Genomic DNA, 14,313 nt, shown 5'->3' with positions numbered 1-14,313 from the left:
GATGGAGAAGGAGGACTGCTGCAGTAATAACAGTTGTGAGAAACTGGGCGGCAGCATCTGGGAAAATGTTAGACAGGAGAGTTGTTTTCTGAGGGAGGAGAGGGTCCCAGGCTGCCCGTAAACCGCCTTGCCTTCAGAGACCCTCCGTCTCAGCTGTGCTCTTGGAGCAGCACACAGTTATTTTCCAGGCTGTTAGACTTTCTGCTGCTCTAGGATGGAATTAGGGGACCAGAAGTTGTTCTGGAAAACGCTTATCTTTCAAAAGTAGTTCTGAGATGTGTACTAAAAGGGGAACAAAGGAGACTGAGAAGAAACCTTAAGTTATATTATACAGCAAGGAAACAGATGGAGGTAGAGTCAGTGTCTTAACCATGTAGTGATTAAAAGTAATCAGCAGTGGTAAGTGTCAAATCAGTACTGTCACTTTAATTGTGAGAAAAAGAATTAAAGAAAAAAAAAAGGTAAAGATCAGGCAAGAGAAAAAGAAATTTAGGCGACCCCAATGGAAAGCTCATGAGAACCTCCAGAAAAGGGATTTGAAGCACAGGGAAATAATCAACTCGAGAAATATATGAAAAGGTGAAAGGAAACAGCGCGCTCTGCGTTGGGGCTGGCAGAAAGCAGCAGCCCAAACAGGGGCGAGAAACTCCCGTCGTAACACCAGGCTCCTTCAGGAAGCATCGCTGCCCTTGACAACTACGGCACATTTCTCCAGCGTGCATACGCTGTTGTTTTCATCAGAGCGCTCCCAGCACATAACCAGGTAGAAACTGCTGCAGGTGGGTCAGTGTGGGTGACCTGCAAGTTCTTCAAAGGACAGCTGTAATGAATCCTGTTAAGGCTGCGTTACAGAATTTATTCATTATGGCCTGGGAAATCTACGGTGTTGTAGGTGTTCCGTTAGACAGCAGTTTTGCTGGGTTTTAATGAGTTCTGTATTTATCAGCACATGTATGTGTGAATATTAAAGGGAATTGCAATGATCTGAAGCATTTTGAAGGTAGCTCAAAATTGTCTTCTCCTCATTGTTCTCCCTGGTGTTCATGCTGCCCGTTGAAGTCTGTGGCTAATCCCAGCCTTGCGTATTTAGGCACTGCTCCTCCTGAAAGGAGGATGGTTACCAATGTCTGTGTGAAAAATGATCAAGGATTGTTCTTAAATAAGCAAATGATCCTTTTGTCCTTTATCTCTTGCTTTGATTTAGATTGGTCATTTATGGACAGTACTGCAGTCAAGTGGAGATAGCAATATCGTGCTTAGACAACATCTCTAAGACAAAAGAAGATGTTAAACTGAAGCTAGAGGTATCAGTGTTTTTTTAGCATGTATACATATATATATATATAAACCATGTGTTTCTGTGAATATGCCTTGCTTTCATCTCGGACAAAAACTGTATGATGCAAAATTGGCTGGACTGATACATGAATGTGTTCTCTTCCTTTTCATTTTTTTGGAGCCTCTGACGAAATGAATGTGAGCTGTGTGCTACACATCCTGGCACTGAAATGAGTGCAGTTTTGCCACTGACATTGGTAGGATTAGGGTTTTTTGGGGAAGAGGTCATCAGTGATACCCTTCTGTTTATCGTGACATGTCAGCCAAGAATGCTGAACAAGCCCTGGTCCCACGGCCTCTCAGGGCTTGCTGTCTGCCGTGGCCCCTGGGTCCTTCCCAGCAGAACTGCTCCCCAGCTGCTCAGCCCTCAGGGATAGTGCATCCCTAGTTAGTGCATGCCAGGTGAAGGACTTCACCTTCATCCTTCTGCCCTCATGAGGTTCCTGCTGGACGTGCCCTGAAGAGTGTCACCTGCACCTCCAGCCTGGTGTCGTTCGCAGACTTGCTGTGAGTGCCCTCTGTCATTTCCTGCAGACCACTGCTAAAGATATTAAATGGGAGAGGGGTCCCTGGACAGACGCCTGAGGAGCTCTACTTGTCACTGTCCCTCAGGTAGCATAGGAAACATTAGTCACTGCTCTTTCTGAGCCCCATGATCAGTTTTATGTACAGCTAGTAGTTCATTCATCTGGAGCATAACACCCCGACTAGGGTGTTAGGATGCTGTGGGAGATAATTGAAAGCCTTGGAAAAGTCAAGGTGGACTCTCCTCCCGCATTCACAGATCTAGCCATTTCATCGACGAAAGCAGTCCAGTAGGTCAAGCATTGATCTACCTGTGGAAATTGCTTCCAAGAGCACGTGCTCCATAATTTTTGCAGAGGCTGAAGTGAGGCTGACTGGCATGTAGTTTCCAAGATTATCTTTTGATTTTTTTGAAGACAGGTGTAGTATTTGCTGCCTTTGCTGTGCTTGTAGGCAATGTATTTTTTTTTTCTTTAGTTCAATAGAACACCTAATTTCTGTTGCCATTGGGATGTTTATTCTACTCTCTCTCATGCTGTTGAAATACTGAAGAACAAGTGTCTTCTTTTTTTTCTTTTGTCTTTTTTTGCTTCGCTATTATTGCCATATCAACTTTCCATTCATTTTGTTGATATTCTTTATCTCAAGCTTACTGTAGTTGCTTGGCCCATATATCACTGAATTTTCATATATATCACTTGAATATTTTTTTTCTGACACTGTTGTCTTATTCTTCTGCTTTGAACTAGGAATGTTCCAAGAGGGCCAATAACGGGAAGTTTACTTTGCGGGATCTTTTGGTGGTTCCTATGCAGAGAGTGCTGAAATATCACCTACTGCTTCAGGTATTTTATTTTTTAAACTCAAGAGGGCTGACAACAAAACTATGATTGTTTATCATCAGTGGATTGAAAGAAGGAGAGCTAAAGGCCTTTATCAAAGAGAGGTGATTGACATTTCCATAGATCTGAGACCAATTTGATCCTAAATAAGATCCAGTCACATGCAGGTTTTCTTACAGAGATCATTCCTCAGAGCTGAAGCGTATCTGGGGAAAAAAGAATAAACCACAATTGTTTCCTCAGTATCTGAACCTTCCATTCTCGGGAGGCGTAAGATGGTCAGCAGTACCGAACTGGAATCACAGCTCTTGGAAATGTGAACGTTGCCCTCCAAAAGAGGAGGCTGGACCGTACTTAAAGCGTATTTTTAAGATGCCTCTTTGCTGTCATAAATTACAATAAAGCCGAATTTATTTTGAAATGCCTCTTGTTATAACCCACAAAGCGTTAGCTCTTGCAGTTAGCTCTGTAATAAGGGTGGAGAGTCTTATAAATTTAATTTGATAGCTGTGCCAGAAGACTCATTAGTTCAGCTGCAAAGAAATATATTACTGCATTAGACTGTCAGCCCTGCTGATGCTTGTAAAATGTTCTTTTAAAAAGATCTGCTACTTGTATGTGAAGCAAAATTTTGGCTCTGCAGAGCAACATACATTCTGTAATTTAATTTTTTGGAAATATTTCTATAAATGAGTCATCAATGTTTTGATCCATGGAAAACTGGAAAAATCAAAGCTACTTCTAAAAAAACCTTACAAGATCCAAGTCATGATTTTGTAATCAACCTGTATATTATGAAAAGATGATACACAGTATGTCGCTATGCTCTAATGTGAGACGCCATAGTGTATGTTGTACAAGAAAGAAATATTTTATAAACTTCAGCAGAAAAAATTCAGTAAACTGTTAGAATTTTAATGTGAACTATAAATACTTGTTTATTTCCTTAATTTCCTAGGATTTTAGCAAGTTATGTTAGCTGAAATGTATAACTCTCTTCTCAAGTTGTAAAGAAGAAATAACCTATTTCCCCAAGAGGTTACTTTTTCCCTTCATAAAAACCAAAAAAGCTCCTTTATTTTCCATATGTGAAGTGGCTAAAAAAATTCTTTAAACATCTACATTTGATTTAAATGTGTCTTCTGAGTCAGCTTTATCTTGGGCATAATGAGACCATGACTTCGTTTAAGCAGTGGCGTGGCTGAGCGGAGGTTTTACCGCCAGCCTAAGTCCCTCTGCAGAGAAGCACGTGCTCTGGAGTGTGGTTTTGGCTTTTTTGGGGATCAGGGGGATAAGGATGCAGATGAGCAATGACAACTTCAATTTACAATCTGACAGATGAAGGGTGAAAAGTTTTGCTGCTCTGCCCACAGGAGCTGGTAAAGCACACCGCTGATCCCATGGAGAAGGCAAATCTGAAGCTGGCACTTGATGCAATGAAGGTAAGCGATCACAGCAATGAAGTGTTTATGTCTTTGCTGGCAGTTAGAACTCAGAACTATATTTCCTGGAGGTCAAACGTGTCTTCACGGGTCACTGTGAGCTCTGCGAGCGTGCCAGGGTAAGTACGTCGTTGAAGGCTTTGCTCGAGCCTGGGAGACAGGTCAGTAGTTTGCTGGATTTATGGAATGGAACGGCCTTGTTTCAGCTTACTTCTGCATAAACGAGCTGTCATGTAATGAGATGAAAAACAGGTGTTTCAGTGATGTTGGTCTCACTTCCAACCTTTAGGAGTATTTCTGCCACCGTAAGTCGGTTCTAATCAAGGCCAGTAGTTTCCCAGTGAGATGAAGACAGTTCTTTCTTTCCAAGCCTTCTTTTTTCTGTCATCTTAATACGATCTCTGTGGCTTTGCCTTTGAAGCAGTAGTGTCTTGCTGGAGGTAGAGTATCTGTCACTGTACGTTCACCTGCAAGTGGTACAAACAAATACTTCAGAGCATGGCTGTACTGCATTATGTAGAAGGTAATGTATTAGGTGTTCCTCTGCATAACTTCGGAAACGAAGCACAGCTCTGCCTCAGTTGGCTTCACAGCTTGAATTGTGACATTCAGTGCTGTAATCATAATTTTTTCTATCCTTTGTGGAGAGGAAAGGGGGACAGAAGCCAACACAGCGTAGGTCACATCTGTTGTAATTTGTGTGGTCCACAGAAGATGCTGAGGTCAGACTGAGTTAGTTTTGGGTCACACGGCGCTCTCATGTTATGTGACTGTCTGCCTTGAATGCCTGGAATTCGGACCAGCTCACAGACGAGATTTTTGGCTCCTCTTTTGTTGTCATCTGGCTTTGTGCGGTGCACGCAGGGAGAGATGCCTGAGATGGGATGGCACAGTGTTGCTTCTGTCAGTGGCAGCCCATGCATCCTGGCTGCTGCTAGTTGGCGAGGAAAATAACCCTGGTTTTTATTCCTCCCCACCTCCCACTTTTTCTTTCCCATTTTCTGCCTTGCTTCATTGTTTTTGGTGGCTGTTGAACAGAAAATAAAGACCAATTCAGAAATCTCTTGCCAGAGTGGCTGTGACAGTTATTTGCTGGCTGGCAGGATGTAACCAGCCGATTAAAAAAAATTTAAAAACCCCACAAACCCCTAACCCACAAAAAACCCCAGGTATAAGCATCTCTCCCCAAGGTTGCAGCATTGTTTCCCTCCTGATTTACTGTATCCTCTTACAGTATTCCCTGCCGCTGGAGCAGAAGGAACTGTGCAGCATCAGTATTTTGCTTCTGGTGTGTCTGCTCAAAATAAAATGTCTTCGGAAAAACTGCTGGCAAAGCGCTACTGCCCCCCAAGAGAGAAAATCCTAGGAAGGATTATGCTGTCAGATTTGTTACAGCAGCAGGAAAAGAGGTTATTCAATTTCTGCACTGGCTCTTTTAAGACTGATGTGAGCGCATCCTGCGCAGATTCATTTGGGAAGCTGGCATAATGATTGCAGCTATTCTTAGATTCTGATTAAAAACATCTTAGGAAGAAGATGTGTCTTTCTCCCGCTCTCCAAAGTTGTGCCCCTGTCGAAGGGGTGCTGTAAAAGCAGGGATCAGAATGCCTTTTCCAGCTGCTCCCCTCAGCATCCCTGATGTACCAGTTACCACTCTGCTCGCTGCTGGTCTCTAAATAACGCATCAAAGTGGTCTATTACGGAGAAGTTTATCTCCCTTTCTCTGTTGATGCTCTAGGACTTGGCTCAGTATGTCAATGAAGTGAAGAGAGATAACGAAACACTCCGTGAAATTAGACAGTTTCAACTATCAATAGAGAATTTGGTACGTGGTATTTTTCATTTACACAGTTTTTAAATAACTTTTGATCAAATATATTGATAGATGTATTTTTTTCTTCCTTTCATATGAGGTTATAGTACTCTTGGTGATGTTTAATTATAAGTGTGCTTTGCTTGGTCTAGAATGATACAAATATTTAAGTACAGAAAGTGCTATCTTGGGGGCCTGCAGTTAAATATATTTGCATAGTTAAAGGTTTGTGTTTGTACAGTGACTCAGGTGTTTGTGTAATGGAAAAATTTTCCCATTTGAAGACAAAAATTGAACAGACAGATTCTTTATTGTATTTAGTTTAGATGGTAGTGAGGAAAAAATGTTGTTTTCAGGCCTGAAAAGTCCGTTTTTGGGTAAAAGGAGCGAGTGGTCTAGCACTTGACCGTGTGGTTGACTTGACACTTCTGCTGTGTTGAACCGTGTGTTCCTTCTGTTTCAGAACCATTCCCTCTTGCAGTATGGAAGACCTCAGGGTGACGGGGAGATAAGGATAACTACGTTAGACAAACGTGCGAGGCAAGACAGGTGATGGCACGACTTGTGGTGTTAAAATAGTTACTGTACGCTAACCCGCTTTTTAGATTTGAGGGCAGCTCGGTAATTCTTGAGAGCACTTCCCGGTACACTGTGCACTCAGAGCCTCTCCACCTTCTACCAGGTGAATTTGCACGATGATTCAAGATAGATTAGCTGTTACGTTATCGTCTAAGATCACCTAGGTCCCTTGCAAGTAGTAAGTCTCTAGCAGAAGTACGTCCGGTGTTTTTTGTTTTGTTAATCTGTAGTTTAGTTGTTCCCCTTCAAAATTTTAAGCGCCACAGGCAAAGGTGTGTCAAATAAGACGTCGAGTGTTGGATTTCTGGAGCGTTTTTAACCATCTTTATATTCTGTTTTTATAGGCATATCTTCTTGTTTGATCTAGCTGTGATTGTTTGCAAGCGGAGAGGTGATAATTATGAAATGAAAGAAATAATAGATCTTCAGAAATACAAAATTACAAATAACCCCACTACTGATAAAGAAAATAAGAAGGTAAATATTTGTTGCTAATTCACGTAAAATGTATATTTTTAGCAGCAATTTGAAACATTTTGCAGTTCAGGGTGTACATACATGTATTATCTAAGTTTTATGTTTTAAATGTAAGATGTAAGCTGAAGTGAATATTTAGGGATTACAGCTTTGTTTATTTTGATGTAATTAAAATGTTTGAGTAAGTCATTCCTAAGTGAAAACACTAATGTGGTCCTGCTGTTCCCCAAATCAGGGAATTAAGGAAGATATAAATGCTGCTTGCTTTTTTCTTTCTTTTTTTTAAAATTTTTTTTTCTTTTTCTTTTTTCCATAACCGATGACCTTTGTATTGCCGATCTTTCTATGCAGTGGTCTTATGGCTTCTACCTCATTCATATCCAAGGTCAAAACGGTTTGGAAGTTTATTGCAAAACTAAAGACCTGAAGAAAAAATGGCTTGAACAATTTCAGATGGCTCTGTAAGTATATTTTTATTGAGGTAGAATCATGTTCATCACCACTGTAAGGATATCACTTACATTACGCTGCACTGTTTAGATTTGTAGATTTTCATGTTTAGATTTTTTTTTTTTTAATACAGCCTAGTTATCTATTTTGACTTGACTGTCTGAGAAACAACTGACTGACATCTTCATGAACGAAGTATTTCCCTGAAACTGCTCTTGGAGAAGACAGAGGGCACTCTAGGCTATATCTTACTCTCCAACTTTGCTGCTAAGACTCTTTTAGTAATACTATCTTAAGCAACCAGGGGGAAATATTAATTATTTTAGCAAGAAATATCTACCGTAATAGTGACTTTTTTCCCCTCCCATTTTTATTTTGATTAATTGAAATATATTTTTGAGAGGTGATGCTGATGATTTGAGAGGGAATCCTGGCATCTTTCCTAGTGGCTTTTAACTAATTTATTGTTGAGTATTTACACCAAGTTGCTTGGATTATTAAATTTCGTTTCAAAAGGCTGATTTCCTTTATATGTGTGCAACTAAAAGAGGAGATTGCTTTAGACTCCTTGAAAAGTAAGTTCCTCAGATGCAGCACTGCAGATTACATTACTGTTATGCAGCATGAGCTTTAATTCCATTTCTGATTCTTGTCAGAAAGACAAACATGATTATTGACACCCCAGGTATTCTGATTAAATTTAAAACCTGAAGAAGGGAATTGGATGACAGGGCAATGCTTGCTTTGTGCTAAAAAAAAAAAAAAAGTGTGAGTGAGAGTATGCTACTTCCAGTGAAAACAGGGAGACAGCATTAATAAAGATTGTTTGGATGTGATCGTAAAGGTATGTGGATTTGGAAATAAAGGAGCTGATAGGAGTGAAACTTATTCATAAGCTATATATATATATTTTTAAAAAACCTTAGTATGATGAGTGCTGACGACTTAAATGAGAAGATAAGGGAGCAGAGCCGTGGCTGGACAGATGTTATGAAGCCTGCCGACTGGGGTTCCCATCTTGTGGATTCTTATTGAAGACAAAAAAGACGTGTTTCGGCACAGATTTCTGGGTGGAATAGCGGGGGACGGAGAGGGGTGTTTATTTGTATGTGTGCAGAAAGCTGAGTGCTTTGCCTCTTTCTGTCCCTGTGCTGCACTTCCTGTAATGCCATTATTGATGTTTACTTAAACATGGATAAAATGTGTACGAAAAGCATGGGGAACTCAGATTTATCAGCTTTAGTGTTGCAACTGTTGATGACTCCTCAGCCATCCTGGCCCAGCGCACAAAAACCCAACCAACCAAACCAACAGTCAGCCAAGGCCCTGAGGAGAGCAGTGAGAGCGCTGTGTTTTTCCCAGGAGAGTATTCTCAGTCTTCCCAAACATTTTTATGGATCCGTGCAGGACAGCCCCCGCCGTGTGTGTGGTGAGTGAGTGCAGCTGCGTGTCCTTACGTGGTGTTCGGCCCCAGCCAGAACTCACGAGCTGTTCGTCAGCATGCCTTTGCGAACGATGGCTTACTGCTGCTGCTTCCCGATGCGAGCAGAGCAGAGGGGCCCAGAAGGGTTGCCATGTGAATGTGCTGCTCTTTCATCTTGGGCAGGTGGAGTTGGTCCTTGAAAATAAGTGCCATGGTGTCAGCCTTCTCTTGCATGAGTGTTTGTCCAGTTCGGAAACCCACACCTCCAGTTGAACCTGTTCCCGTGCGATTCAAGGCCGCAGTGTGGAGGCACGGCGAGGGGAGCAGAAGGGGTGCTGCAGGTCAGGGCTGAGGTGCAGCACAACACAGCAGCACTCTGCGTTGGGCAGTGCTTTTGCTCACTTACGTTTATAACCACTAGCATTGAAAACAATGAGGTGCTTTTTATGCTCTCTGGAGTTTTTATCCCTTTCCCTCGACTCCATTATGTGGGTTTGACTTCGTAGCGTATTTCCCTCAGCAGCTCTCCCAGAGCACCCCTTGGCGCGTGTCGCGATAACGACACTCTAACGCGTGCTGAGGCCCAGGAGTTTGTGTTTGGGAATAAACCGAGCCGCGTGGTTTGAGCGGTTGGCTGGTTTGATTTGTTGTTTCCAGAGGTCTCGGTGCCTGCTGTGTACGTTACCTGTTCTGGCGTGGTTCTGCTCTGAAAAGCAGCCGCGACTGAAACGACGCTGTTATTTATCATACGCCATTACAATTGCTGCTGCTATGGCAAAATACTTCTTGTTACTGAAAAACTTTACTAAGATTGCAAAAGGAGCACAGTTGAAAGGGTGAATTATGTTATTTTTTGATTGTCAGAAGTGATGTTGTTTGCTGAGGTCCAGACAGAAATTTCAATGCCGTTCTGTTGCCTTTGGGATAGCGTTCTGCATGGAGGCGGGTCTGTGCCAGCGGTAATCTAACAGCATAACAAGAGAGCAAATTAGCATCTCTCATATTATTTTTAAATTAAGCATTAACCTTGTTGCCACTAGAACAGTTTTACTGGCATAACTATGTTAGCTAGGCTGTAATTTTTTATTTTTGTTTTTTTAGGAGTTTAGGTGTTTATACCAGTGTCTGAACAGCAGTGATGACAGTTACACTGCTGGAAAGGCACCTGCTGGTGGGATGCTGGTGTCGCTGAGGTGAGAATTGGTCTCCAGATGTGGGCGGCTTATGTTAGCGATGAAGTAATGATAGTTAGCATGAAGATGATAAAAGGGCTGGAGCACCTCTCTTATGAGGCCAGGCTGAGAGAGCTGGGGCTGTTCAGCCTGGAGAAGAGGAGGCTCCGGGGAGACCTTAGAGCAGCCTCCCAGTGCCTAAAGGGGGCTGCAGGAAAGATGGGGAGAGACTCTTCAGCAGGGCCTGGTGTGACAGGATGAGGTGTAGTATTTTTAAAACAGAGGGAGGTAGATTTAGACTGGATATTAGGAAAATATTTTTTACGCTGAGGGTGGTGGAGCAGTGTCCCAGGTTGCCCAGAGAGGTGGTGGATGCCCCATCCCTGGAAACATTCCAGGCCAGGTTGGCCGGGGCTGTGAGCAACCTGATGTGGTTGGAGATGTCCCTGCTCCTGGCAGGGGGGTTGGACTGGGTGGGCTTTGAAGGTCCCTTCCCACCCTAAACATTCTTTGATTCTATGATTCTAAGTATGAACCAGAGGAGAGCGCTGCTTTGCTGGCTGGGCTTGGTTTGGGCTTGGAGGGCAGGAGTACATTAGGCACACTTGATGTGGAAAACCTTTAGAGGAAGGCAGAATGAGATCCCAGTGCCATTTCCAGAGTGTTACTTTTCTGGTAACAGAAAAGACTGGTACGTTTCTGTGAGAAAACTAGTTTCACAAACCTGTGAAAACATTCTGCCTCTTGGCCAGCTGCGGTGGTCCTGTGGTATATGGCCAGTTGTTTGTTGTGAGGGAGGTTGGGGGTGATGGGTTACTGGTCATCAGAAACTTGAGCAAATTGGTTGTATTCACATGGCACTTCTGTTGCCACAGTAGGTATTTGCAGTTTTCCTGAGACTATTGCTTTGTTTAGAAAACATTTAATAGCAAAACACCTCAATTATTATTTTTCCTAAGAATTTCATGAGGGTTCTTGATGAAGCCTGTTTGTACGCTGTATCTTCAGCAGCAATGCATGCCTGCTCTGAGTTTGATGCTATTGACCCATTCACAGTAATCTCCACAGTTGAGACTGGGTCACCACCTCTCCTTCCCTGCCCCTCTCTCCTCCTTTTTAAATATTTTTTTTTTTTTTTAACATTTATTGTGTACAGCCTTGAAAATTGCTGGTTATTTGGCAGGGCTGGATTTTCTAGATGACAGTAAAATCAAGTAGGACACTGGGACAGTGCAGGCAAGCTCTTGAAGCTGAAACATTGGTTGGACTCAAATCTGACGGATTTGAGAGGTTTTCATAAAGCTAGCAGGCAGAGACCAGTGGAGGATGTTCTCACAGAAGCCATTGTATCACAAAAGTCTGAGTTCTCTCTTGCTGCGCCTGTCCCCTCGCTGATGTGAGTAACAGCGAGAGTGGTTAATTCGAGCCGTTGCTATTTGCTCTTGGAATTCTGCTCGTAGTGATGGATGCGCCTACGGCTGTGTGGGCAAGGAGGCACCTTGTAAAAAACAGCAGTACAAAGACTTCGCTGTGCTAGGCATGGAATGTTCAAATTTCATCTAGCGTGTCAGATAGCATTGGCTTAAATGCAATGTCATTCCACATCCAAGATAACATTAACAGAATACAGCCGAATCACTGCACCAGATTACTCGGCCAAATTAGAGACATCACGTAGTAAGTGAAAGCTTGCCAGCAGTGTGATAAAGTGCGTGGTTTATTTGCTGTAACTCGGCCATTAAAAACCTCAAAAACTGATGCAAGTGTGAGACACAACTTTGTTAGATTTTCTAGTGGCATATCCCATCTAAGCTCTTTTCACCTGTATGAAAAACAGCCACAACAATCAGAACAAATGTATAACGTTTCACATTTACCTACCGATTACGTAAAATACGCGATACTTTTATGTTATTCAGCTCCTGCTAAAAGGTAGGAGCATTCATTGTTATTTTTTTTTCCCTAGAAAGCTCTCACAGATGCTTTTCTAATGTTAAAAATGCTTGTATTAAAAGATAATTGCTTAATGTACGTGTCAAGGAATTTATGCTAACCATTCTATATTAAAAGAAAAAACTCCCTGAAAGTTGAAGTTGTCCTTCTCCATTGTGCGCATGTATATACCTCAGTTACAGTTCTTTGGAACTACTTGTCCGACTAATTATCAGCCTTAATTTCTCCTTACGTCACAACTGCTTTTCTCGTCATTGCTGTGACGAGTTTCATTCTCTTATTCTCTCATCTCTTGATGAAATAATGCTGAAAGAAAATATTCTGATTATTACTACAGCTGTCTCATTTACTTCGGTCCACTAAATATTTATTTATGTGGAGTTTGTTTGTTGATCACCGTGGAGCGTGGCACAGATGTGTGTTGTCTTGCTCACGACGGCAGAGACCTTTTCCATGAAAAGCCACTTATAGTATTTTCCCACTGGCTTAATATCTGAATCCATTAGTGTGAGACCCCACCTGGAGTACTGTGTCCAGTTCTGGAGCCCCCAACACAAGAAGGACATGGACCAGTTGGAGAAGGTCCAGAGGAGGCCACGCAGATGCTCAGAGGGCTGGAGCACCTCTCTTATGAGGCCAGGCTGAGAGAGTTGGGGCTGTTCAGCCTGGAGAAGAGGAGGCTCCGGGGAGACCTGATAGCGGTCTTCCAGTACCTCAAGGGGGCCTACAAGAAAGATGGGGAAAGGCTGTTTAGTAGGGACTGTTGCGATAGGACGAGAGGTAATGGTTTTAAAATAGAGGGGGGGTAGATTAGATTAGAAATTAGGAAAAATTTTTTTACGATGCGAGTTATAGAACACTGGAACAGGTTGCCCAGAAAGGTGGTGGAGGCCCCATCTCTGGAAGCATTCAAGGCCGGGCTGGATGAGGCTCTGAGCAACCTGACCTAGTCGGGGATGTCCCTGCTCCTTGCAGGGGGGTTGGACTAGATGACCTTTGAAGGTCCCTTCCAACCCTAACCATTCTATGATTCTATGATTCTATGACATGCAGTATCTTCTGCTGGTTTTGCTGCTTTTATTTTGTCATCATGGTGGCCAGTTTGGTAATTTAATTAAGCCTTTCTCAGGTTTCTCCACTGTTCTGTGTAATCTACTCTAAAAACAGCCGTCAGCAAGCTTGGCTTCAGCGTGTATTCCGAGATAGGAACACATGACACAAACGCAATTTAAAATGCAATCGCGGAAGTTAGGTTGGAAGGGTGCGTGGAGGTTGTCGACTCCGGTCTCCTGCAGGGTTTAGGTTGCTCAGGGCCTGGGCGGCCCGAGTTTGGTACCGCTGGGTTTCAGGGTGCGCAGAGCCAATGCTGCCGAGTCTCACGCAGCAGCGCTGTAACACGCCTTGGGTTCGCCTGCGCTCTGCGGCTCTCTCACAAACTGAGCAGTGCAGGCAGAGGAACTGGCCTTTCTAAAATGGACTTAGTGAAAATTTCACCTTCAGAAGTCATATGATTGCAGTTTCTGCTTTGACATTGCAATATTAACGTCATTTCTAATTAGTAATGCCTGAAAAGCAGTGGAAAACACATGGTCATTATAGTGATTAGCGTATGCGTTAATTGCATGGAGTTAATGAATCTGGGTTTTTTTTTTTATATTTTTAATATCCAGATAAAAGATTTTAGACATGAAAGCTGTACAGCTCTCAATAAATTAGTGGTGTTTGTTTTAATTACACTGTATTCAAGTTTCAGGTCACTACAGAGTTTGTGCGGCAGCTCAGGTACAGTCTGCCATGTTTCTGAAAAATTACCATTTCAGCTGGACGTAAATTCACGCCCTGTAACTCAAGAGGTGCAGCGCACATCATCTGATTGTAGGGAAATAATCCCCAGATTCACTGATTCGCAAACCTGATACGTGTGCACGCAACACTTCAGATTAGGCAAACTACGTAAATTGTAGATGGAGCTCATGGATTTTCTAGATTTGAAAGAAAGCAAGGTAGGTTAAGAGTGTTCTCTTACCTGTTACCGTGCCTGTTTCCAAATGTGGTTTGCGCTGCGTGGCTAATGGCGCTGGTCAGATCCAGCTCAAACAGATCTGTTCCCCCGGTGCATTAATAATGCATGTGCATTCAGACTTCTGCGGAGAGGATATCTGAGCTCTGACATATTGAACACTGACACATTAATTTAAAGCTTTCTTATCGAAGCCCATTAAAAGCCTTAGATATCTGCTGCATTTTTCAAATAGCCTGCAAAGGTGATTCACCTACACCAGCCTCACGTAGGTTACCG

General features: G+C 42.7%; 1 protein-coding gene across 2 annotated transcripts in view; it reads left to right on the top strand.

Moving 5' to 3' along the window:
* The window catches only part of VAV3 (vav guanine nucleotide exchange factor 3), a 166,654-nt gene that overhangs the window by 70,659 nt on the left and 81,682 nt on the right, over window positions 1-14,313 (top strand). For both annotated transcript variants that reach the window (XM_086753708.1, XM_086753707.1), the window contains exons 9-15: window positions 1,205-1,304; window positions 2,613-2,708; window positions 4,079-4,147; window positions 5,886-5,972; window positions 6,424-6,509; window positions 6,884-7,016; window positions 7,368-7,477. In XM_086753708.1, the coding sequence (XP_086609834.1) occupies window positions 1,205-1,304; window positions 2,613-2,708; window positions 4,079-4,147; window positions 5,886-5,972; window positions 6,424-6,509; window positions 6,884-7,016; window positions 7,368-7,477 (681 nt within the window). The remainder of the gene's footprint in view (window positions 1-1,204; window positions 1,305-2,612; window positions 2,709-4,078; window positions 4,148-5,885; window positions 5,973-6,423; window positions 6,510-6,883; window positions 7,017-7,367; window positions 7,478-14,313) is intronic.

The sequence above is a fragment of the Chlamydotis macqueenii genome, chromosome 8 (genome assembly GCF_036417535.1).
Source record: "Chlamydotis macqueenii isolate bChlMac1 chromosome 8, bChlMac1.mat, whole genome shotgun sequence".
NCBI lineage: Eukaryota > Metazoa > Chordata > Aves > Otidiformes > Otididae > Chlamydotis > Chlamydotis macqueenii.
This window is presented reverse-complemented; position numbering and strand designations above follow the sequence as displayed.